We start from the raw sequence: 23,978 nt of genomic DNA, 5'->3' as shown, positions 1-23,978 counted from the left end.
AATCCATGGATGGATTCGACACACAAGGCGAGGATCCATAAGCCCACCCTCGCACAATTGCCCTGTTTTTTCTGTGTTTACCGTAAAGTAGTGTATTTTTGGTTTAATTTTGCTTAAATGGAATTTACTGCATTGTAAAGGACCGCACTGCAATGTACAGTATTGAGTATTCGATTTTTTGGTTGTTGTGAAAACGTGCCTTCTGTGGAACTGAATAAAAACAGTGCATATGAAAGACTGCAGTGTTTTATATTGAAGTCGACTAGTGTGTTGCTGCTGATCTGAAAGTGTATTCATATGATACAAGTGTATATCATTTTGCATCAGGGTGACATTTTGACAAAGGATTGTTAGGTTTTATTAGCATTTCAATTTGACATAGATGTGAATGGTATATTTCTCAGTGTTGTGTCTTATTTGCTTGTGTGTTGAGTTTTGACACAATGAGCCAAGTTCTGCAAAACGTGTTGAAGCAACGGTCAAAAACTGTAAACTGGTTATTCTTCCTTCCTGAGTGGAGTCATGGAACAGCAGCCTATAGGAGGCTAGTGTGAGAGGAGCGTGAACAGGGAGGGGAGCTGGTCCAACTGGTTGGTTCACAGCATAATTTCCTTGTCACGGCCTCACCCAGGCAGAGTCTAATCAGTCTCACTCGGGTCAGGTGAGGCTGCCTAACCATCAGCCACCACACACACTCAAAGACAATTTTTAAAAACAAAAGGTCTTCTTCAAACTCAGACTGAAAAGTGATTAAGAAAACGACTCAATCTACTTATCAAGCCTACCCTGTATACTCAACCCTCAGTGTAACTGTATACAGTACAGGGTGAGGCAGACACACATCATTCTGTTGTCTCTCCTTCTCCCTTCAACACATTTGAACGGATGGAAATGAGCTGCTTTCAGATTCACTGTTTTTATTCAGTTCCACAGAAGAGACGTTTTCACAACAACCAAAAAATCCAATACTCAATACTGTAAATTGCAGTACGGTACAGTGCAGTATATTCAGTTTAAGCAAAAATAAAACAAAATAAATTAAAAATACACTGTACTGTAAACATATAAAAACACGGTTATTGTGCGTCTGTGGGCATATGGATCCTTTGGTCAATCATTGGCTAGGGATGACATGGATATGTGCCTTCAGTGAGGGATGAATGATTCGTCTCAGAGAATTGTTTTGATTTGTAATATAAGTACACACATCTTGGTATTTCAGTAATAGTATTATTATTATTCAGTAGCACACTTTATTGTGCTTCTACTGCATTTGTGGGTCCGGCAAATCCTTTTCTAGTATGTGGTTGGATAATACGTGGCCTAACGAAAGATGTTTCAAAACACTCCCTAAGATTACTAAGAGACACACTCTGAACGTCTATACATCTACATTTTGGTGAATAGAATTGAAACAGGGAAAACACATTAGGAAAACACATCTATTCAAAATGCAAAACACATTGGGAAATTGAAAATACTTAGATACACAGCTGATAAACTAACTGAACACCAATCAGCCAGCTACAAAAAGGAAAAGGGCAATTGTGCACGTCTCGGGGCAGCGCCGGGGAAATATATCATTGTGTGCCTCCATAAGCCTTCGAGGGTAACTGCACCATCATGCAAAAATAGGTCCCTACAATACCCAACATATCATCAAATTTTAGATGCACTTCGTAATGCAGCTGAACATGATCATGATCGATATTTTTGGTTTATTTTTGCTTAAACTGATTTTACTCCACTGTAAAGTACCGCACTGCAATGTACAATATTGAATATTAGTGTGAATGTGGATTCATATGATACAAGTGTGAATCATTTTGTAAGAGTGACATTTTGACAAAGGATTGTTAGGTATTGATAGAGTTTTAATTTGACATAGATGTGAATGGTATATTTCTCAGTGCTGTGTCTTATTTGCTTGTGTGTTGAGTTTTGACACAATGAGCCATGTTTTGGAAAACGTGTTGAAGCAACGGGCAACAACTGTTCAGTAATTATTCTTCATTCCTGAGTGGAGTCATGGAACAGCAGCCTATAGGAGGCTAGCGTGAGAGGAGCGTGAACTGTTAGGGGAACTGGTCCAACTGGTTGGTTCACAGCATCATTTCCTTGTCCCAGCCTCACCCAGCCCCAGAGTCTAATCAGTCTCATTCGGGTCAGGTGAGGCTGCCTAACCATCAGCCACCACACTCACTCAAAGACAATTTTTACAAAACTAAAGGCTCTCTTATTCAAACTCAGACTGAAAAGTGATGAAGAAAACGACAATGGATGCAAAATGACCTGCTGATGGAAATTCACTAGTAGTTAAATCAGCCTCCTCTCTCTGAGAACACTATTTTACCATATAATCCCCTGACCAAATCAAGAGTTATAAACACAAAGGTAACCTAAGTTCAACTCCCGATCAGACCACTCATTGGTTCCTGCCCACAATCGAGCTGGAGCAGTTTAAAATAAACAACACTATTACAGAAATATAGACCATGGATTTTGTTATCTAAATGGATTATTTACACATTCTACATGACAGGAACTGTTTATGAAGTTATGGCATTAAAGGTTATAAAAGGTGTTGAGGAGAATACAGACAGTGAACAACATTATAGGACATGTAATGTATTCATTTATAATAAGTTATGATTCTTTCTCTTCAATGATTCATCATTTTGGGTTAAAAAAAATAATGCAAATACTGCATTTTATATCGACCCTACAATAAGATACAGGCACTGCATGTTATATAGGCCTTACAATGACTGATATATAGGCCCTATGACATATACTGCATGTTATATAGGCCCTACAATAACATACTATATGTTATATAGGCCCTACAATAACATAAACAGAATGTTATATAGGCCCTACAATAACATACTGCATGTTATATAGGCCCTACAATAACATAAACATAATGTTATATAGGCCCTACAATAACATAAATGGCATGTTATATAGGCCCTACAATAACATAAACAGAATGTTATATAAGCCCTACAATAACATAAACATAATGTTATATAGGCCCTACAATAACATAAACAGAATGTTATATATGCCCTACAATAACATAAACATAATGTTATATAGGCCCTACAATAACATAAACGTCATGTTATATAGGCCCTACAATAACATATACTGCATGTTATATAGGCCCTACAATAACATAAACAGTATATTATATAGGCCCTACAATAACATTTACTGCATGATATATAGACCCTACAATGAGCTACAGCGACTGCATCGCTACTGCACGTTTGTGATCAGACATGTTCCTGTTACCACTGTGGGTTGGTTTTTGGCTGAGCTCAGAGTTCATCCTTTGTTGTAGCGGGTTGAATTACCTGAGTGACACAAGGCGTGTTTTAGAAGTTAACTCTTCGTTGGAGAGGTTGAATGACGTTCATGACATAATGCGTTTTTCAGAGTTAACTCTTCGCGGGAGAGGATGAAATGATGTTCATGACACAATATGTTTTTCAGAGTTAACACTTTGTGTGAGAGGATAAAATGACTGGTTGTGACAATGATTGATGGGACTTTTGGATCGTTCCTCGACATTGGTGACGACGTGTTGTTACCGTGGCGACTTCCGTCCAATCCTACGCCAATGGCAAGCCTCCACCTTGCCCTGACAGGAGCTTCAAACCCGCCCTCTGGGTTTAAAAGTCAGACGTTACAGTCTGCTTCTTTAAACGTCCCTCTTCTGCAGTCCGCAGACCTGAAACTCAATCTTTCTCTAGATCCACTTTTAATCCCCTTCCCCCTGTATTATTTAATTTAATAACACTTTCAACTTTTTTTTTATATCCCTAGCATTTGTTCTTTTATTACTTTATACTGTCTGGGGCTGAACACATCAAGGAAAAGATAAGGTAGGCCTTTTTTACTAGTTTATATTTTCTTTAAGTTTTTAGTCTAATGTAATGACTAATATAACAGTTCAGTGTTACACTTGGCAACATTTTCTAGACACATTTTACTCTAGACAAATACAACTTAAGTTGATGGTTCACCGTTGTGCTTCTCTGAGTATTGTGGTAAATGAAACCTTGTGTCCGATGCTGAAGTGATAAGTTTGTCTTGATGCTAGTCCCAATGAAAGAAGGATGTGACAGAAATCCTGAAAGACCTAATATTTATTGCCAGACCAAGCTCAATCGTAGATTGCACGTTGGTCTTGGGAAGCTGCTGCCATTTTCTTTAGAACAAGAGGCGTGATCAATGGGCCTAGTTCAAATTACTCTGAAGACTCCTAGTTCAAATAGCGCGCCAGCGGGAAAAGCCAGCTTGGTGATTGGCTCCCGCAAAAATTCTTCTCCAGAACCTTCTGCAAGGCGAACTCGCATCGCAGGCAGAATGGGCGGGGCTAACCAGTCTAGCTAACGTAAGTTATGACCATAACTATGGATCTATGAGACCGAACGATGACCGTCACCACGGTCTTACTACGAATTATGCCATTCAGCTACTTGTCGCGAGACCCTTATATCAAAATTGTCATCTCGCTGGCCAGTGTGGAGCCACCAGCAGCACTCTGTAGGAGCCCTGGCGAATTTCTCTCCAGTACCAGTGGAATCAAGGGTATTGGAGGGAAAGCGTACAATATTCCTCCCGGCCACTCGTGAGACAGTGCATCCAGCCCCAGCAGGCCACACGGATAGCTCAGGGAGAACCACATTTGGCAGTACTTGTACTTTGGCGAACTTGGAGGGAGCGCGGGGGAGTCGACAGCGTCTGCGGTTCTCCTCCTCTTGTGCTTATGAGGAGGCTTATGGGACGACCTGTGCTTCCTTCCCGAGAACTTACCCTCTGGTTCTTAGGACTGCCCTCCATGAGTGGAAGAGGAGTCCGTCAGTGACACCAGTGCTGCCTGCAGGCCAGCCCTACGAGCCCTCTCCTCGAGAGGCAAGTCGAGTGCGGCGGGGCATGGGTTCTTGACATCTCCCAGGAGATGAGCCCTGCCTAAACATCCAGGGCACTCCCGGTGGCCATCACGTGAGTCCATGGCTGGGCCGCAAAAGATGCACATATGGGATGCCATCTCGGCAATCAGGATACTCACGCCTCAATAGGCCGTAAGCGTGTACAACAATAGCAGCCCCACACCTGTTTACCCTGCCCACTGCGAAAAAAAGCCAAACCACACTGACCAACACAGTTTGTGTACTGGCCCAGCCTGCTGCGAACAGCCGCCAAGGGAACAGTAAATGTGGCTTTACTGCGCACAGTAAGCGTATCCACCACTTTCTCTCCGGCCTGCGGACTGAGAAAGCTGTTTTATTTATTATTTTATATCGATAGAAAAGTAACTAGGCTCTGCCAACTAAATTGCATACATACAATAATAACAAGGCTCATTGATTTATCGTCATAAGCAAAGTAACAACCTCACCCACAGACCCAGCACAATTCACGCGAACGTGGGGGTCTTCATGGTGGAACAGAAATTAATGACTGCCCCTGGCAGCCACGCCCATTGGAGTTATCTTAACAAACTAACTATTTTCACAAACCCAGCACAACCCACGCGAACGTGGGTGGGGGTTTTCACGGGCGGAACAGAAATTAACGACCGCACCTTGCAGTCATGCTCATTAGAATTATCTTATTAAAAAAATTAAATATCTCACGCACAAGCGCAGCACAATTCACGCAAACGTGAGTGAGTTTTTTTACGGCGGAACAGAAATTAAGGGCCGCACCTGGCAGTCATTCCCATAATACCATTAGAATGATCTTAATAAACAAACTAAATATCTCACAATTTACGCAAACATGGGTAGGATAACTATTAAACAAACAAACCCTGCACAATTCACGCGGACGTTTGTGGGGGTTTCACGATCCTCAACCCGAGAGCTGCTTCAGAGGGGAGTCAGCCTATCACTTCAGCCTTGTGTTTTTTAGTAATTAACTTCAGAGCCTATGATAATCAAAATAGATCAAGAATTCAAAACAGGGTAGAAACGTTTCGTCCTTCCGTGCTTCACACTCGTTCACCAGTACTTTTCTCCTGCACACACAAGCAAAGTTGGTTAACCAAGGAAAAAACATCAAAAAACTTAAACGGGAAAATTTTAAACAGTCCTCAGGGGCTTAAAGCAGCTGCACGATTAACGTGACGGATTGTGGATTTCCCAAGTTTCAAACTTACCCTGTCTCAAGAAAAACCGAAGCGAGAAGGCAAAAGAGGAAGAGCCAAGTCCTTGCATCTGCTTTATGCGGCAGGACCTGCCTCCAATCAGTCACAGGTGACAATTTTGATATAAGGGTCTCGCGACAAGTAGCTGAATGGCATCATTTGTAGTAAGACCGTGGTGACGGTCAGAGAGAGGTCGAAATAGATCTGAGGATGGTTTATAAACCCTCCTACTAACATGATGTTGGACTGTACCACTTTCACAGGGCGGGTTGCTGCTGCTATGGACTCATAGCAAAGCGAGAGCTGTAGAGGGAGAGAAAAGAGGCTTTTAATGCGGAAATTAACTGTGTTATATTACTGATAATAAGAGCTTACCATATAGATTAATTAATGTTTTATCTAGTTGATTTAGACAGAATCTGTCCTCGGTTAAGTAACATAATTCAGACGTGTTTGGAATCAGATATTCTTTACTGGAAAAAGGACCCAGTGTGGGGGTGTTAGAAATCTGGCAGATTTTAAAGTTTCAGCCTCACCAGCCCCAGAGTCGACTCAGTCTCACCCTGGTCAGGTGAGGCTGCCTCTTGTCTCTTTGTTTTTCTCTGTCTGAGCTTGTACTCATCAGAGCACTCTGAATATAGCTCATATTATAACAAAGTCATTATTCTTCATTTCTGAGAGGAGTCATGGAACAGCAGTCGAGAGGAGTATAGAAGGCTAGTATGAGAGGAGTGTGAACTGGGAGGGGAACTGGTCCAACTGGTTGGTTCCCAGCATAATTTCCTTGTCACGGCCTCACCCTGCCACAGAGTCTAATCAGTCTCACTCGGGTCAGGTGAGGCTGCCTCAACCATCACCCACCACACACACAAAGACAATTTTTACAAAACTAAAAGGCTCTCTTATTCAAACTCAGACTGAAAAGTGATCCGGAAAACGACTCAATAAACTAATCTAATAGTAATCTACCGTATTGGTCCGAATATAAGACGAAAAAGTCTGGTCGTCTTATATTCGGGGTCTAGTATTCAGAGCGCAGTTTCTCTTCTTCGCCTCTCCCTATACACAATACACATTCGCGGCCGCAGGATGCGCCAGAAATTGGTTCCGGGAAGAAGTAGTCCAGCGTCCCTAACAACCAGACCGTTACCTCTGTTTAAAGAAAGGCTGACCATTTAGAGACAAGTGGCTCAAAACTGGGTCAGGTCAATCAACAACAGCGGAGGAGCTATAATGCCAATTTTAAAATAATGGTCGTCAATAAGGCAGAGTCAAGTAACAACTGCCAAGCTGCCAAGAAGGTCGGGGTCACGGAGTGTAACGTAAGAAGATGGCGAGCACCAAAACAAAGTCTCAAAGATGCCAACAGTCAGCGCAGATCCTACCGTGGTCCTCAAAGTGGTTGTTTCAGTGAGGTTGACCGGAGGTTGAATACGTTAGAGAAAACGCGCTTTGGGAGGAGCCGGTGGAAGCGGAGCAGCTGGGGAGCGATGACAGCGAGAGCGAACACAGCGGGGCAGAGGACGTGTGTGAGGGATAGAGAGACATCACAGGAGAAGTTTGGCGAATTTTAGTTAAGTTTAGTTTAATATGTTGCCTTTATTTTCTCTGTTATTTAAAAATGTTCACAATGTTGCTTGATTATTGCTTGATATTAATTTTGAATCACATATTTTGCCTTGAAAGTGCCGTGACCTTTACTGGCATTATTATTATTGTCAATAATATAACAAGTGCTTAATTCCCTGTGTTTTTAATATTGTTATTTTAAAATAAAGTTCTTTGTTCTGCAAATCTGGTCGGCAAATCTTTTTTTCTAAATGTTTGTGTTGAGAAATGGGGGGTCGTCTTATAATCAGGGTCGTCTTATATTCGGACCAATACGGTAATTCAAAAGGCAAATAAAGTGTTCAATGAATAGTGTGTGTGTTTGTGGCCATGTCGCCAGTCTGCTATGGATGAGGAGAGAAAGGAGGGGGGTCCTCTCTCTAAGACCACTCTGTCTGGGGAACATGGTTGTCAGAGCAAAGCTAAGAGGTAAGAAGAGGATCTTTCACTGTCTGGGACTGTTGTCCATCTCAGAGCTCAGCGGTGATATATCATGACTCCATCATTACTCTGAGTAACAGCTGTGTGTGTGTTGTGTCGAAGCCCGGAGCAGCAGGAAAGAGCAGACTCCCCTGGACCCAGCTGTGTCTCCATGAAGAGTGACTTGCCTATGGATAAACCTCCTGAATTTAAAGATGGATGCCCCTCCAGAGAGGAGAGGTAGGAGTTTCAAACAGACAAGTTGGTTGATGTCAGACTCTAGTGATGTTTACAAGTTAGGAGAAAATTAATGTAGTTTGCGTGTGTGTGTTGGTGTGTTTGTGTGTGTTCTCTCCGAAGACAACCCCAGGAGAGGTCAAAGGTTACCAGTTCTCAGCTCCATCCAAAAGAGCTGATGAAGGTGTGTAAATGTCCAACAAGACATTTGACTTTAGCTCTACATAAAAGTTAGAATTAGACCTCTTTAGACCAGCGGGACGTGAATCCAGGAGAGATGCTTCTGATGTCCTCAGCTAGTTAGAGTAAATTTGTCCTTGATGTTTGTTCTGTTCCAGGTGGCTGAGGAGTCCGCACACGCTTTCCTGGACAAGGAGCTGAAGAAGCTCTGGAGGGATCTCTTCCCAGGTTACCCACAATGCTCAGAGAGTCAGTGCGAGGAGGAGGTGGATGGTAAGAAGAAGGAGCAGAGAAGGCACGCCATAAAGGGAGTGGTGGACATCACAAAGCTCTGCCTGATGGAGATGAACCAGGAGGAACTGGCCGACGCACTGTGGGGCGGTAAGAGACTCTTATTTTGAAGACTGCAGAAATACTTAAGTTGAAGCCCAGTATAGATCTAACTTTTCAATGTGGAGATATCTTTCCTCTTGGGGGTTACATTTTTTGTTCCAGATATGTAGGGTTATTGTGAAGCTGTTTGGTTAATGATTTGATCCAGATATGTGGGGGTATCAGGTTAAAAGGTTTGATCCAGATATGTAGGTATATTGTGGGTCTATCAGGTTAAAGAACATTAAACATTATACTGCAGATCAACAGGAGAATAACTCGATGAAAGGGACTACTATACTAAGGCACCATCTTTGTTAAATTAGCATAGCAAGTCATTTCCACTGATGCAGAAAAAAAAGATAGCATTACATAGCCAGTTCCAACACATCTAAAGTAGAATTTATTAAAACTGTCATTATACCAGTTATATTGCTGTGAAAATAAAATAATCAAAATAAGTTCAGCTATTAACAAAAGATATTGACATGTTCCCTCTGATGCTGATGTCACCATCCACTAACTGTTAACCACTAACGGTCTTCTGTTGTTGACTCATTTAGAAACTGTTGCTGTGTGCCAACGTAAAATCAAGTCTCGTCTGAAGAAAAAGTTCAGATCTTTGTTGAAAGGAATCGCTACAGCAGGACAGCAAACAGATCGGAATGACTTCACAGAGATAATCGTCTTTGAGAGAGGCGCTCAAGAGGTCAACAAGGAACATGAGTTCAGACTGATTGAAGCATCCTCAAGGAAACCAGCCAAGGAGGAAATACCAATCAAATGTGAAGACATCTTTAAGCCCTTACCAGGCCAAGATCAACAAATAAGAACAATGACAACTGGAGTGGCCGGCATTGGTAAAACCGTCTTAACACAAAAGTTCACACTGGACTGGGCCGAAGGCAAAGCCAACCGCGACATATCCTTTACATTTCTCTTCCCTTTTAGAGAGCTGAATTTACTGGAAGGGAAAGAGTTGAGCTTGGTGGAACTTCTTCATCACTTCTTTATTGAGACAAAAGAAGCAGGAATCTGCAGTTTCGACCGGTTCGAAGTTGTGATCATCTTGGATGGTCTGGATGAGTGTCGACTTCCTGTGGACTTCAAGAACAACCAGATCTGGACTGATGTCACAAAGCCGACCTCAGTGGAGGTGCTGCTGACAAATCTCATCAGGGGCAAGCTGCTTCCCTCCGCTCGTATCTGGATAACAACACGCCCTGCGGCAGCCAATCAGATCCCTCCTAAGTGTGTTAACATGGTAACAGAGGTGAGAGGGTTCACCGACCCACAGAAGGAGGAGTACTTCAGGAAGAGATTCAGAGAGGAGACGCTGGCCAGCACAATCATCGCCCACGTCAAGAAATCACGAAGCCTCCACATCATGTGTCACATCCCAGTCTTATGTCGGATCACTGCTACAGTTCTGGAGGACCACTTCAAAACATCCAAAATAGGGGAAGAGATGCCCAACACTGTGACGCAGATGTACAGCCACTTCCTGAGGGTTCAGTCCATACAGGCAGACAGGAAGAATCATGGCAGAGCTGAACCAGATCTGCAGTGTTCAGAGATCAGGGCGATCATTGTTACTTTGGGAAAACTGGCGTTTAAGCAGCTGGAGAAGGGAAACCTCATCTTCTACGAGGCAGACCTGGCAGAGTGTGACATCAATATCGGAGCAGCCTCAGAGTACTCAGGAGTGTTCACTGAGATCTTTAAGGAGGAATGTGGGCTGTACCAGGACAAGGTGTTCTGCTTTGTCCATCTGAGCATCCAGGAGTTTCTGGCTGCCCTTTATGTCTTTCAGTCCTCCATCAACACTGGTGACAATCTGCTCTCAGAAGAACAACAACCCTTATGGTATGATAAACATCACCTCTTCTACCAGAAGGCGGTGGACATGGCCTTACAGAATGAGAATGGACGCTTTGACTTGTTCCTTCGCTTCCTCCTGGGCCTCTCTCTGGAGACCAATCAGATTGTCCTACAAGGTCTTATTGGAAAGACAGGAAATACATCACTGACCAATGAGAAAACAGTGCTTTACATCACAGAGAAGTTAAATGGAAATCTCTCTCTAGAGAGAAGCATCAATCTGTTCCGTTGTCTAAATGAGCTGAACTACCGTTATCTAGTGGAGGAGATCCAACAGTTCCTGACATCAGGAAGTCTCTATAATTGTTTAGATCATGAACTGTGGTCAGTTCTGCCCTTGATCTTACTCACATCAGTAGAGGAGCTGGACATATTTGACCTGAAGAAATACTCTGTAAAGACTGCTAATACGAAATGTCTGCTGATGCTGATGCCAGTGGTCAAAGACTCCAAAAAAACTCTGTAAGTTCACTAATAACATGTATTACAATACAGAAAACACAATATATATAATACTAGGATATAAAGTTATGAACCAAAATATATCTTTAGGTGTACTAATAACATGTACTATACAAACAACATAATATGCATAATACTAGAACATATAAAAAAACATAAACAAAACATAGGCCAAGAGACACTAAAAAAACACTTTCGATATTCAAAACTTTCTAACATGTACTCATTTATTTTGTGTGAAGGCTTAATGGCTGTCATCTGTCAGAGAGATGCTGTGAAGCTCTGGCCTCAGTTCTCAGCTCCCACTCCTCTAGTCTGAGAGAGCTGGACCTGAGTTCCAATGATCTGCAGGGTTCGAGAGTAAAGCTGCTCTCTGCTGGACTGGGGAGTCCACACTGTACACTGGAAACCCTCAGGTCAGTTTTCAATTACAGTCTCATTTTAAAGCTGTGCCTTTGTTTTATTTTGATTCATATTGACGTCCAACACCGGATCAGTTAAAGATGTAATAAATGAACATTACGCGTTGGTGCGTTTACGTGCGTCATAACGTGCGTATGCCGCGTCTAATGCCACTAACGCGCCGCTTTAACGCGTCTACATCAATGGTTCCCTATGCAAAAATGCCAATTTTCAACGCCAACGCGCGTGGCCTTACCTTTAGATTGGGTTCTTGAGGGCAGCTGTCCCCCAATAAATCAAAAGCCTTTGTTAACCAGTTGGTTATCTATTGATTGAAGCTCCTCAGTATGTCATAAAAGGAGGTTCTAGCCGTGCCTTATCACATGGAACCACTTGCTTCTCGATGCTCCCCAGGGGGTCATGGAAACAGGCCCAAACCAACAAAAGGCAACACGGGAACAGAATGTGAAAACAGATTGCATCACATGAAACACAAAGGTTTACATTTTAGACGACCATGAAGAAGAGCAGGGTGGCAAGACCGTACACGGAATAGTAAACAAAACCTAAGTTCATTAAGAAAAACGTAACATGTGGATTTTCCATCACACTTCATAGGGGGCCAATATTCTATGTTTTAATTCAGTTGATAACCTTGAAATAGCCTCAGCTGTTGTGTCTGGTGATTCACATACAAAGTTCTATACCGTGTGTCAAGGGGTGAGGAGTTATGTCATTTAATCTGTCGCTGTAGTGCCCCCCATGATCCTCCACATCCAAAGTTTGCATTTTCAGTTGATTGCAACAGCACCCCCTATCACCCAATCTGGCTAATCTTCAGAGCAAATAATCTTGACCCAATGCGCCTTTGACTACAGAAAGTTGGATGAGGATTGGTTGAACGTAACCCTGCCTTTTTGTTCCTTCAATTTGACCAATTTAGGGCTCTGTGTAGGTTATATGGTGTAGGTTATTTTCTTAGTTTCTAATGACGGCAGACCGTGTATGTTTTATTACAATCTTATTCTATGCATAACATGTACTCAGACATTAAGGTGAAGTCTAGAGTTGTTCTTTAACATTTAATAACAGCCTCATTTTAAGACTGACTTTTGATACATTAATTATGTCAAAAGTAGTAATGGTTTTTAATCTTCTTAATAGATTTCAACACAGTTCCGAACATGTTCTGTTTATTTTCTGTGAAGGCTGAATGGCTGTAACCTGTCAGAGGGATGCTGGGGAGCTCTGGCCTCAGTTCTCAGCACAAACTCCTCTAGACTGAGAGAGCTGGACCTGAGTACCAATGATCTGCAGGATTCAGGAGTGAAGCTGCTCTGTGCTGGACTGGGGAGTCCACACTGTACACTGGACACTCTCAGGTCAGTTTTACGCAACGGTCATACAGTTACACCACAAGGTTCAATATCAGAAACTGTTTAACTGATTTACATACAGAAAGTCAACAATAAATATATTGTTTTCATAAGATTAACTCCAAATATTTATATTTGTGTTGCCATGACAGTTTCGGTACACATTATACTTTTAGTTTGTTAATGATTGTATAAGGTGTATGTTGTATAAAATTCTTATTCTGAGGATTTAGAATTGTTTAGTAAAGTTTAATATCTAACAATTCCTAAAACAATATTTTTAAGTGGAGTATAAGGATGATTTTTCTTTGATAATTTAACATCTGTGTGACATCTATCTCTTGATATATTAAGATCCAGATTATTCATATTATTTATGATTTCATGCCTGCAAAAAGACTGGTTACAATTCCCGTAACATTTAATCACAGTTCCTTACATGTTGTGTTTGTTGTTTGTGAAGGCTGACTGACTGTCATCTGTCAGAGAGATGTTGTGAAGCTCTGGCTTCAGTTCTCAGCTCCAAGTCCTCTAGTCTGAGAGTTCTGGACCTGAGTACCAATGATCTGCAGGATTCAGGAGTGAAGCTGCTCTCTGCTGGACTGGGGAGTCCACACTGTACACTGGAAACCCTCAGGTCAGTTTTCAATTACAGTCTCATTTTAAAGCTGTGCCTTTGTTTTATTTTGATTCATATTGACGTCCAACACCGGATCAGTTTAAGATGTAATTAATGAACATTAAGCGTTGGTGCATTTACGTGCGTCATTACGTGCGTATGCCGCGTCTAACGCCACTAACGCGCCGCTTTAACGCGTCTACATCAATGGTTCCCTATGCAAAAATGCCAATTTTCAACGCCAACGCGTGTGGCCTTACCTTTAGATTGGGTTCTTGAGGGCAGCTGTCCCCCAATAAATCAAAAGCCTTTGTTAACCAGTTGGTTATCTATTGATTGAAGCTCCTCAGGATGTCATAAAAGGAGGTTCTGGCCGTGCCTTATCACATGGAACCACTTGCTTCTCGATGCTCCCCAGGGGGTCAAGAAAACAGGCCCAAACCAACAAAAGGCAACACGGGAACGGAATGTGAAAACAGATTGCATCACATGAAACACAAAGGTTTACATTTTAGACGACCATGAAGAAGAGCAGGGTGGCAAGACCGTACACGGAATAGTAAACAAAACCTAAGTTCATTAAGAAAAACGTAACATGTGGATTTTCCATCACACTTAATAGGGGGCCAATATTCTATGTTTTAATTCAGTTGATATCCTTGAAATAGCCTCAGCTGTTGTGTCTGGTGATTCACATACAAAGTTCTATACCGTGTGTCAAGGGGTGAGGAGTTATGTCATTTAATCTGTCGCTGTACTGCCCCCCATGATCCTATTTGGATTAATTTAAACCTGGTTAATCTTGAGCTATTTTTCTAAAAGTATACCGCGTTTGTTGATGATTGCCCTAAATCCAGCCCGCCTTTAGACACCTAAAGATGATTGATGTTTGGGCTAATTTGGCAATCCGGTGGCCATGTTTTTCCAGGTTAGTGTCCCTTTTGAACATTTGTTCACCGTGAGAGGAGAATTATTATTATTTATTTTTTATGACAGTCGAACAAAGGGTTCGGGCAATATGCACATCCAAAGTTTGCATTTTCAGTTGATTGCAACAGCACCCCCTTTCACCCAATCTGGCTAATTTTCAGAGCAAATAATCTTGACCCAATGCGCCTTTGACTACAGAAAGTTGGATGAGGATTGGTTGAACGTAATCCTGCCTTTTTGTTCCTTCAATTTGACCAATTTAGGGCTCTGTGTAGGTTATATGGTGTAGGTTATTTTCTTAGTTTGTAATGACGGCAGACCGTGTATGTTTTATTACAATCTTATTCTATGCATAACATGTACTCAGACATTAAGGTGAAGTCTAGAGTTGTTCTTTAACATTTAATAACAGCCTCATTTTAAGACTGACTTTTGATACATTAATTATGTCAAAAGTAGTAATGGTTTTTAATCTTCTTAATAGATTTCAACACAGTTCCGAACATGTTCTGTTTATTTTCTGTGAAGGCTGAATGGCTGTCAACTGTCAGAGGGATGCTGTGAAGCTCTGGCCTCAGTTCTCAGCTCAAACTTCTCTAGACTGAGAGAGCTGGACCTGAGTACCAATGATCTGCAGGATTCAGGAGTGAATCTGCTCTGTGCTGGACTGGGGAGTCCACACTGTACACTGGACACTCTCAGGTCAGTTTTACTCAACGGTCATACAGTTACACCACAAGGTTCAATATCAGAAACTGTTTAACTGATTTACATCCAGAAAGGAAACAATAAATATATTGTTTTCATAAGATTAACTCCAAATATTTATATTTGTGTTGCCATGACAGTTTCGGTGTATGTTGTATAAAATTCTTATTCTGAGGATTTAGAGTTGTTTGGTAAAGTTTAATATCTAACAATTCCTAAAACAATATTTTTAAGTGGAGTATAAGGATGATTTTTCTTTGATAATTTAACATCTGTGTGACATCTATCTCTTGATATATTAAGATCCAGATTATTCATATTATTTATGATTTCATGCCTGCAAAAAGACTGGTTACAATTCCCGTAACATTTAATCACAGTTCCTTACATGTTGTGTTTGTTGTTTGTGAAGGCTGACTGACTGTCATCTGTCAGAGAGATGTTGTGAAGCTCTGGCTTCAGTTCTCAGCTCCAAGTCCTCTAGTCTGAGAGTTCTGGACCTGAGTACCAATGATCTGCAGGATTCAGGAGTGAAGCTGCTCTCTGATGGACTAAAGAGTCCACACTGTACACTGGAAACTCTCAGGTCAGTTGTACTCAATGTGCATACAGTTAGTGAATCAGAATGTATTCTGATTCACATGGACGTGAATCAGAATACATTCAGATTCACATCCATAAACAAATACACCTCCCCTTAATACAAAATATTCATAAGAATAACTCATCCATGTGTGTGTGTGTGTGTGTGTGTGTGTGTGTGTGCAGGTTGTCTGGTTGCCTGATCACACAGAAAGGCTGTGATTGTCTGGCCTCAGCTCTGAGCTCTAACCCCTCCCATCTAAGAGAGCTAGCCCTGAGCTACAATCACCCAGGAGACTCAAAAGTTAGGCGGCTCTCTGCTAGACTGGACACTCTCAGGTATGGAGAGAGGACAGCTCACCACTCAGGGACGATGTCTCCTACAAGGATTCAAGCCGCTGCTAGATTAAGCGGTTTGAAAAGGCAGCTGTAACTCATGTTGTGTAGAAAGATGAGACAGCAGATGATGAAGGTGAATGTTTCAACATGCTGCTCTCACTTTGTTTCCCCCCCAGTGTGGAGAACGGTGGATTCCGGAGGCTGAAACCAGGTCTAAAGAAGTGTAAGTGTCTGTTAAGTTTGATTCATCACAACACACACTATTGAGACGGAAAGTCCATCCACACAGCAGAAATCGATGTCCTTTCATTCAAATCCTACTGGGAATGAAGATGATGGCTGACATAATTTATCTTCAGCAATCTGTTGATGAATCCTCAACCAACTAGTGATACTACAAGTGATACACAAACATATCTAGTATTGTGTGTTATGAGGGTAAAGGAAGCATGATCATTGTGGAATTACAAGATAAAATACCTTCATCGTTTTTCTATACTTCATTGGTTAAGGTTGGTTTTAGTTGAGTTGGTTTGACCCGTGTTGGTCCAGTGAGTGTTAAACCGGACTGACCGACAAAGCAGGCTCACATCATCAGCCTCACTGCATCAGACTAACTGTATTTGACTCACTGCATCAGACTCACTGTATTTGACTCACTGCCTCAGACTCATTGCATTAGACTCACTGTAGGAGATGATAGAGCTGCTGGCTGTTGGACTGAGGCCTTTCTTTCCACATGCCCACGGTTCTGACATCATCATTATACAGCTGTGGGATTAGAGACACAACACCCCAGCACGTTCATGGCAATCAGTTGGAGACCCCAATCAAGTTCTCCAAACCCAGATTTATACATCTTTATCTAGCCACTCTTTTCTTCTCATACATCTGTTCTGGGTTACATTGTAGTAATTAAGTGTTATCTTATTTCTTTCTTTGTGTTTAGCAGCCTAATCTTGTCGTGTTCTCCCACCAGATGCCTGTGAAATCACACTGGACCCAAACACAGCACACAAAATCTTCTCTCTCTCTGAGGACAACAGAAAGGTGACACGGGGTTATCGGGGCCCGTCGTATCCTGATCATCCAGATAGATTTGAGCCCTGGTACCAGGTGTTGTGTAGAGAGGTTCTGACTGGCCGCTGTTACTGGGAGGTAGAGTGGAATTTTCATGTTTGGATAGCAGTTACATACAGAGGAATCGAAAGGAAAGGATGGGGTAGTGAAGCATTTCCTGGAAAAAACGACAAGTCTTGGAGTCTTGAGTGTACTGATCATCGTTACACTGCCTGGTACAACGATGGAAAAACAGACGTACCTCTCCTCCCTGCTGGCTCCACCAGAGTAGGAGTGTATCTGGACTGGCCTGCTGGCACTCTGTCCTTCTACAGAGTGCCCCCAGGTGAAGGAGGGTCCTCAGACACACTGACACACATCCACACCTTCCAGTCCACCTTCACTCAGGAGGACCTCCTCCCGGGGTTTAGGTTAGAGTGGCCGCAATCCTCAGTGTCTCTTTGTCAGATTTAGCAACACACACAAACACACACACACACACACACACACACACACACACACACACACACACACACACACACACACACACACACAAACATAATAAAATAAATGGTAACAATTGCCTTCACAAACTATTATTGCTTCGCTAAGGTGAACCTTTCGTCAGGAGGTTATTTTGGACTTGTTTTGTTAAAGGATCATGTATAATAGGGGCGACAGTGGTGGGAGCCTAGATTGGGGTTGAATTATGTAGACCCTGGGTTTTTAAAGTGTCAGAGATTGAGCCCCCCCTCAGAGAACCATAAACAGCTGCCCTGCCCCCCCCTCCCAAACATTTACAGAATCTTTGTGTTTTAAAGATGTATTTGTTCTTTTACACATTTTAAAATTTTTAAACATCTTTGTGCGTTTTTAAAGACGTAAACAAACAATGGAACAATGAGTGTGCGTCTTTGATTCGCAGAGGCAGCATTTTTTCTTTTTCACGTTGCGCCCCTCTTGAAGAACTCTGGCCCCCCCTACCGGAGGCGCGTACCACTGTTTGAAAGCACCCTGATATAGGCTTTATATAATGCATTTACTCTATATTACATTCAAACACATTGAAAGTGTGGCTAATGAAGAGAATAGTGTTTGAATAAATGTTTAATTCTGACAAAACGATAGGGACCACTCCACACTTTATTTTGAGGGAGCTCAGCATCAAAGTTATTTCACCACACACTTTAATGAATAATAATTAGATCAGACAAATAAGAAAAATAAATAGAAAAAAGGCATTATAATTATTATCATCAGATATGGGAGATATATACAATTATGAGGCTTCAATATGGCATATAGTATGTGTAGATAGCGTGTGTTGCCAGAACGGATTGGTAATTTCCAGCCCAACTATAGATAAACCGCCCAATCAACCAAAAACCCTCCCAAAACGTAAATTGCCAGAAAACCGATTAATCACATAGGTTTTGTTGATTAATGATACATTACTTCTCTGTAAGTTTGTATCCTTGTCCATGTAATGTCAATGTCAATCATCTGTCTAACTATATGCTGTGTTGCTTTTATGCTTTTATGCGTTCTATCTAACATCAACCTGCCAGGGACTACAGATGAAAAATAGTTTTTTAACTAAATCTGGTGCATTTATGTGTCCGATGTAATGGCCATGTTGATTAATGTACACTCTACCATTTAAAAAAAAAATAAAAAAATAACTGTCATCCCATTGAAGATCCATCTTCTGCTGCAGTGTGTTCTTTACACAGACCCTTCGAGGTTTGTGTGTGTGAGAGATAGATGAAGATTGTTTAAGCATTGTTTTTAGCACTAAGCTTCTCGGGAGTACACCCGGATATTTAGCAAGCAACTAGCCTCTAGCCATATACAATAAACGGGGGTCCCCACAGAAAAACCTCAGATATATAACAATCACATTTCCAATCGATTAATCATTTTAGAACCAGTGTACCAAGTAATAACGTAACCGTTTAAGATTGACATTGTGTTTTTGATGTTGACTGATTTATGAATAAATCGATAGAGGATGTTATGTGTCTAGACTTGTCCTATACTTTATATTTTATTACGTTTACCCTGATAGAAGAGAATGAATATACAAATAATTAATTAATCGCGACTTTCTGCAAAGAGTTCAAGGAAAGATCTAATTTCCTTGAGGGGTGTTTACTTGTGTCAGCCTGAAGAGGTCAGAGGTGAAAATATATGTAGCCTATATAAATATATTTTACTGAGTTAAATTTCCAATACGGGGGGTGTAGAATGAGTGACCTCGATTAAGATTAGAAACCTCCTGGAATGTGATACATGTGAGAGAGAGAGAGAGAGAGAGAGAGAGAGAGAGAGAGAGAGAGAGAGAGAGAGAGAGGGAGAGAGAGAGAGAGAGAGAGAGAGAGAGAGAGAGAGAGAGAGTGAGAGAGAGGGGGGGGAGGGAGAGAGAGAGAGAGACTATACAAATTCTTTGTATATATTTTTTTTCGGATACCAATTCCAGAAACATTGTTTGAATCGAAAGGAAAGAATGTATTGCTGGTTATTAAGCCCACAAATAAAATACCGACTTCACATGGGGGGGAGTTCATTTCAACATCAACACAAATGGAGCCTCTTTTTTTTTTCACATGTGAAAAGGGATCCAAGTGGCCCACAATATTCCCGTTGGCTAAGTCCGATCTAAGTGATTCTCACTGTTGGCGACAACCTGATTGAAATCAATACGACAAGAACGCATGGATCGAAAGAGCGCTTGTTGTAGTCCAACTTCGGAAAAATGTAGTTCCACGCTAGAGACGCTATAGAGATCAGCAATACTCGCATCGCACAACGACTTTGGTTAGGAAAGTGGAGTCAAATTCATTTTAAACAGCGCTGTATTTTCCTGTATTTTTTATTTTCATCTCTCGTTGATCCGATGACGTTTTCCAAAAAGGTTAATTAAAGGAGGCATAGAGGTTAGATGATTTGACTATTCGTAGAGGCCCCAGGTATGAGTTAGCCTGGTTCTACCAGACTCTCGTACTTCACTTCATTTCATTTCATTTGCACAGAGAGTCTGGACCTAATCAATTGACAAACGTTAACTCACTTGAAGGCGGGTGTCTGTTGAAGTCTAAAATGATAGGATCTGCCCAGTGCCACTCTGGATCTGCCATAACCAATCGCTAACGTTTGGTTGTGACGTATGTCATGCGCCGGGAATCACGCGCAGGTTGTACACAAACCAAACACCTTGCGCGTCTGCACGGAAATGTCCGTCAACGACAGCTGCAGGTTTTGTTCGTCAAATTTAATTTATCAGGGAAAAATTGCACATTGTAAATCAACTACCGACCTACAACAACAACTCAAACTGGCGTACGACTTCATCGTCATTGTTCTCAGACACGCCCTCTGTTCGCTGATTGGTGGCCGCTGTGGCGGCACAAGAAAACCAAATTACATACAGCAGGTCCAGACCTAGTACTGAAGGGAAATTCAAATTGAGCGGAAGTACTTAGGCGGGCGGAGCCAGGCTAGGTATGAGTGTGATTCGCCGCTAAAAGCCGTTTTGAAATCTTCTGACATCATAAGTGGGCGTGTCCACCTAGATGGACACGCGCTGGATAGATCAGTCTACCAGCCTACCCAGTGGACTGTAGAAAACGTTGCTCATCTATCCATCATACATCTAGGTGGACACGCCCACTGGTGATGTCACTAGAAGCAGATTTATAAAACGGCTTGGAGCGGCTAATCACACTCACACCTGGTGGTGTAATATCTCGGCTTTAAGCTATTTAACTGCTGCCGTTTTGAAACTCTGCCTCTTCTGACATCACACGTGGGCGTGTCCACCTAGATGTATGATGAAGGCACAAACACACACACACACACAGATGAAAGCACACACACAGGTGAATAGAATTCCATTCGGAATAGAAGAGGTGGTGTAGTCAGCTAAAATCGACTTGAATACACTTATTCCGATTGGTTTTGAGTGGGTGCGGCTACTTTTTGACTTAAGAGAGATGGCATCAGCAGCTGCAGTAGTTTGCAATGGGTCCATAGGTACTTTTATGCACATCAAACATTTTTGCCTGATTCACGACGTCAACGTCTTTGGCATATTATTTCTCTGCTGATCAACACTATGAATGGTAATTGTAGAAAGACACACCATGTGAAGATATTGTTACGTTTTGGCAAAGAGCCGTGTAATAAGCGGGATACTGTAAAGAACGTTGCCGTTTATTATCAAAAATAATACCCTTCAGGGCGAAGCAAGACACCTCCGCCTCATTGCGTAGAGTCGGTAAACTTCGTCGGCGGTCTGTTGCTTTAAATATTGTCGCCGTGAAGGATTATGGGATACCACTATCTCCTTTTTTTCTACACAGTTGGCCCCTTTTCTGAACGACTCTGGAAGATAATTTCCAATTAATTTCACGGCGCTGACGTTTCAGAAAACCCGTGTAGGCCTACACAGATTAAGACTAAGCGAACCCACTGCGATATGACCATAAAACGTTTGATACAAGACTTTGTATTATTTTGATGATGGAACTACACATCGACGGGTCTCAGATATTAGGTAGGTAGTTGGCACCATCTCGTGGTAAAAAGAAGAATTACACTTCAGATGCAGACTACGTTGTGATGTGGTATCTAGGCAACCTCTTGTATCATGAGCAGAGGGTACTTCCCACAACATTGGATATGCTTATTTTACCTTTACCCTAGCATAATTGTAACGTAGTCAGTTGAACATATTTCTGCGGGGCGAACACTTCATTATGATCGCTGAGAAATTTACTTTTACGTGCGACCAGTTGTCATCTCACCGGCAGATAGCGTGCTGTCCGACTCACTGTGTCACACAACATGGAGGCAAAGACCTGCTCTGTTACAACCTGAAAGACCTTAACCAGGAGGTCGGTCAAATCCACACAGTGCTGCTGCTTTAGTACACTTAGTATTTATTTAAATTCTGTAATTCATCTACGCTAACGTGTGTGTGTGTGTGTGTGTGTGTGTGTGTGTGTGTGTGTGTGTGTGTGTGTGTGTGTGTGTGTGTGTGTGTGTGTGTGTGCGTGCGTGCGTGCGTGTGCGTGTGTGAGTGCGTGTGTGTGCACGACACAGCCCCTGGCATTAACGGGCCACCATGGTGAGATCTCTGCGATGGTGTTCGGGAGACGTGACACGAACGTCCTACTCTGCTCTGCCTCTGCTGATTACATCATTGTGTGGAACATTGAGCTGTGTCAGAAGAGAGTAGACGATGGTAAGGAAGTTCAAAGTGAAGTACATGTTGGGTATGACATTATTTAATTAGCCTACTTATCTAAAACTACCCCATGCTAATAATACATAATGATGATGTTTACTTAAATATATCTTATATACAGCTTAAAGCAAATTTAAATACATTGCATTATGTCAAATTCATTTGTGTTGTTGTTAACCCTAGTGATGGATTAATTATCCTAAATTAACGTTATGATGCTGGCATCATTCTAGCGAAATATAGCAATTGCATGCAAATGCTGGGCTGCCATTTTATGACACTTTATTTCCTTTATTTATCAATGTTCTGATCCCATAGGCTTAATTGCAGCTGGAACAGTAATCGGTACCTTACTGGGTGATGTGGTCTACCTTGCCTTCTGTTCCTCTGGGGAGCGGGTAGCAGCATGCACTGGAAACAGAGTCAATATACTGAGCTCACAGGTACGCCTACTGTCATTACTTACATATTTGAAATTAATTCATTAGTCAACATTTAGTACTTTATTCCACATTATATGAAGTATTCATGAATATATACAGTATAATATATATTATATTAGCCCTGTATGCACCACAGACAGGGTCCATATAATATATATTATATTATGGGAACCTCGTTAGATTTGAGCCAGAGTAGGCCTGCATTAAGAGTTTAGAGTTTATTTGTTTAGCACAAATACAACATCTGTGCAAGGCAAGTTCCACGCCTATTTTGATACACTTGACATGCAGGCTCACCATAGAAATTGTATTGGAAGCATTGAAAGCAAGGTTTTTAGGATCAAAAGCAAAACGTAAAAAAAGACAAAATCCGAAAAAAAAACGCCTGTGATTGAGTCCATCTCCTGAGCCTCCAGCAGGGGGAGCTGGTGTGTACCCTGTCTGCTCACCTGGGGCCCCTCACCGCAGCAGAGTTCTGTCCCTGGGACGAGGAGATTCTGGCCACCACCTCAGAGGACCGCTCCTTTAAGGTCTTAATAAAACAAACATTAACAATACTTAAAACAGCCAATAGCCGATGACTTTATACTTACGGAACACAATGTTGTCTTTTCAGGTGTGGGATCTGAAGGCAGAAGCGGTTTGCTATCAGTCTTTTGTATTATCAGGTAGGGGACCTACTAGGCTATGATCTTTGTTGCAAATTTAAATATTATTCATTTGTGAACCCTAAACCACTTCATTATTACAATGTTTATGCTAATTAGGTAGTAGTTAAGCAAAACACCTAGAATGACTATCCACTCTGTACTCTCCCATGACGAGGAGTAAACACAGTTCAAATCTCAGCTGAACTGGTTATCAGTATTTCATGTTTTATGTGTTATTTGTCCATGTTGTCTGCTCAACTGTGCTGTCTTTCTATGTTTCCCAGCATCTCCTTTGATCT

General features: G+C 41.8%; 2 protein-coding genes across 2 annotated transcripts in view; both read left to right on the top strand.

Annotated features, from left to right (window-relative positions):
* Positions 1-8,406: 8,406 nt before the first annotated feature.
* LOC115560329 (NACHT, LRR and PYD domains-containing protein 12-like) lies at positions 8,407-17,855 on the top strand. The gene is made up of 9 exons (XM_030379718.1): positions 8,407-8,431; positions 9,544-11,323; positions 12,934-13,107; positions 13,565-13,738; positions 15,179-15,352; positions 15,771-15,944; positions 16,127-16,279; positions 16,456-16,502; positions 17,259-17,855. The coding sequence occupies exons 1-9, from the start codon at positions 8,407-8,409 to the stop codon at positions 17,810-17,812; spliced, it is 3,255 nt and encodes a 1,084-aa protein (XP_030235578.1). The 3' UTR covers positions 17,813-17,855.
* Positions 17,856-22,095: 4,240 nt separating this feature from the next.
* The window catches only part of wdr27 (WD repeat domain 27), a 46,217-nt gene continuing 44,334 nt past the window's right edge, over positions 22,096-23,978 (top strand). Inside the window, exons 1-6 of the mRNA XM_030378557.1 lie at positions 22,096-22,233; positions 22,442-22,583; positions 22,905-23,029; positions 23,446-23,559; positions 23,646-23,697; positions 23,964-23,978. The exon at positions 23,964-23,978 is cut by the window's right edge and continues 56 nt beyond it. Coding sequence (XP_030234417.1) covers positions 22,096-22,233; positions 22,442-22,583; positions 22,905-23,029; positions 23,446-23,559; positions 23,646-23,697; positions 23,964-23,978 — 586 coding nt within the window. The remainder of the gene's footprint in view (positions 22,234-22,441; positions 22,584-22,904; positions 23,030-23,445; positions 23,560-23,645; positions 23,698-23,963) is intronic.

The sequence above is a fragment of the Gadus morhua genome, chromosome 15 (genome assembly GCF_902167405.1).
Source record: "Gadus morhua chromosome 15, gadMor3.0, whole genome shotgun sequence".
Classification (NCBI taxonomy): Eukaryota; Metazoa; Chordata; class Actinopteri; order Gadiformes; family Gadidae; genus Gadus; species Gadus morhua.
This window is presented reverse-complemented; position numbering and strand designations above follow the sequence as displayed.

Excerpts from the sequence above, each read along its gene's own strand:
- LOC115560329 (XM_030379718.1), top strand. The coding sequence starts at position 8,407 with ATGGATGCCCCTCCAGAGAGGAGAG. Across the intron at positions 8,432-9,543 it reads TGCCCCTCCAGAGAGGAGAG|AAACTGTTGCTGTGTGCCAA; the intron begins GTAGGAGTTTCA and ends TGACTCATTTAG. Across the intron at positions 16,280-16,455 it reads GCTAGACTGGACACTCTCAG|TGTGGAGAACGGTGGATTCC; the intron begins GTATGGAGAGAG and ends TTTCCCCCCCAG.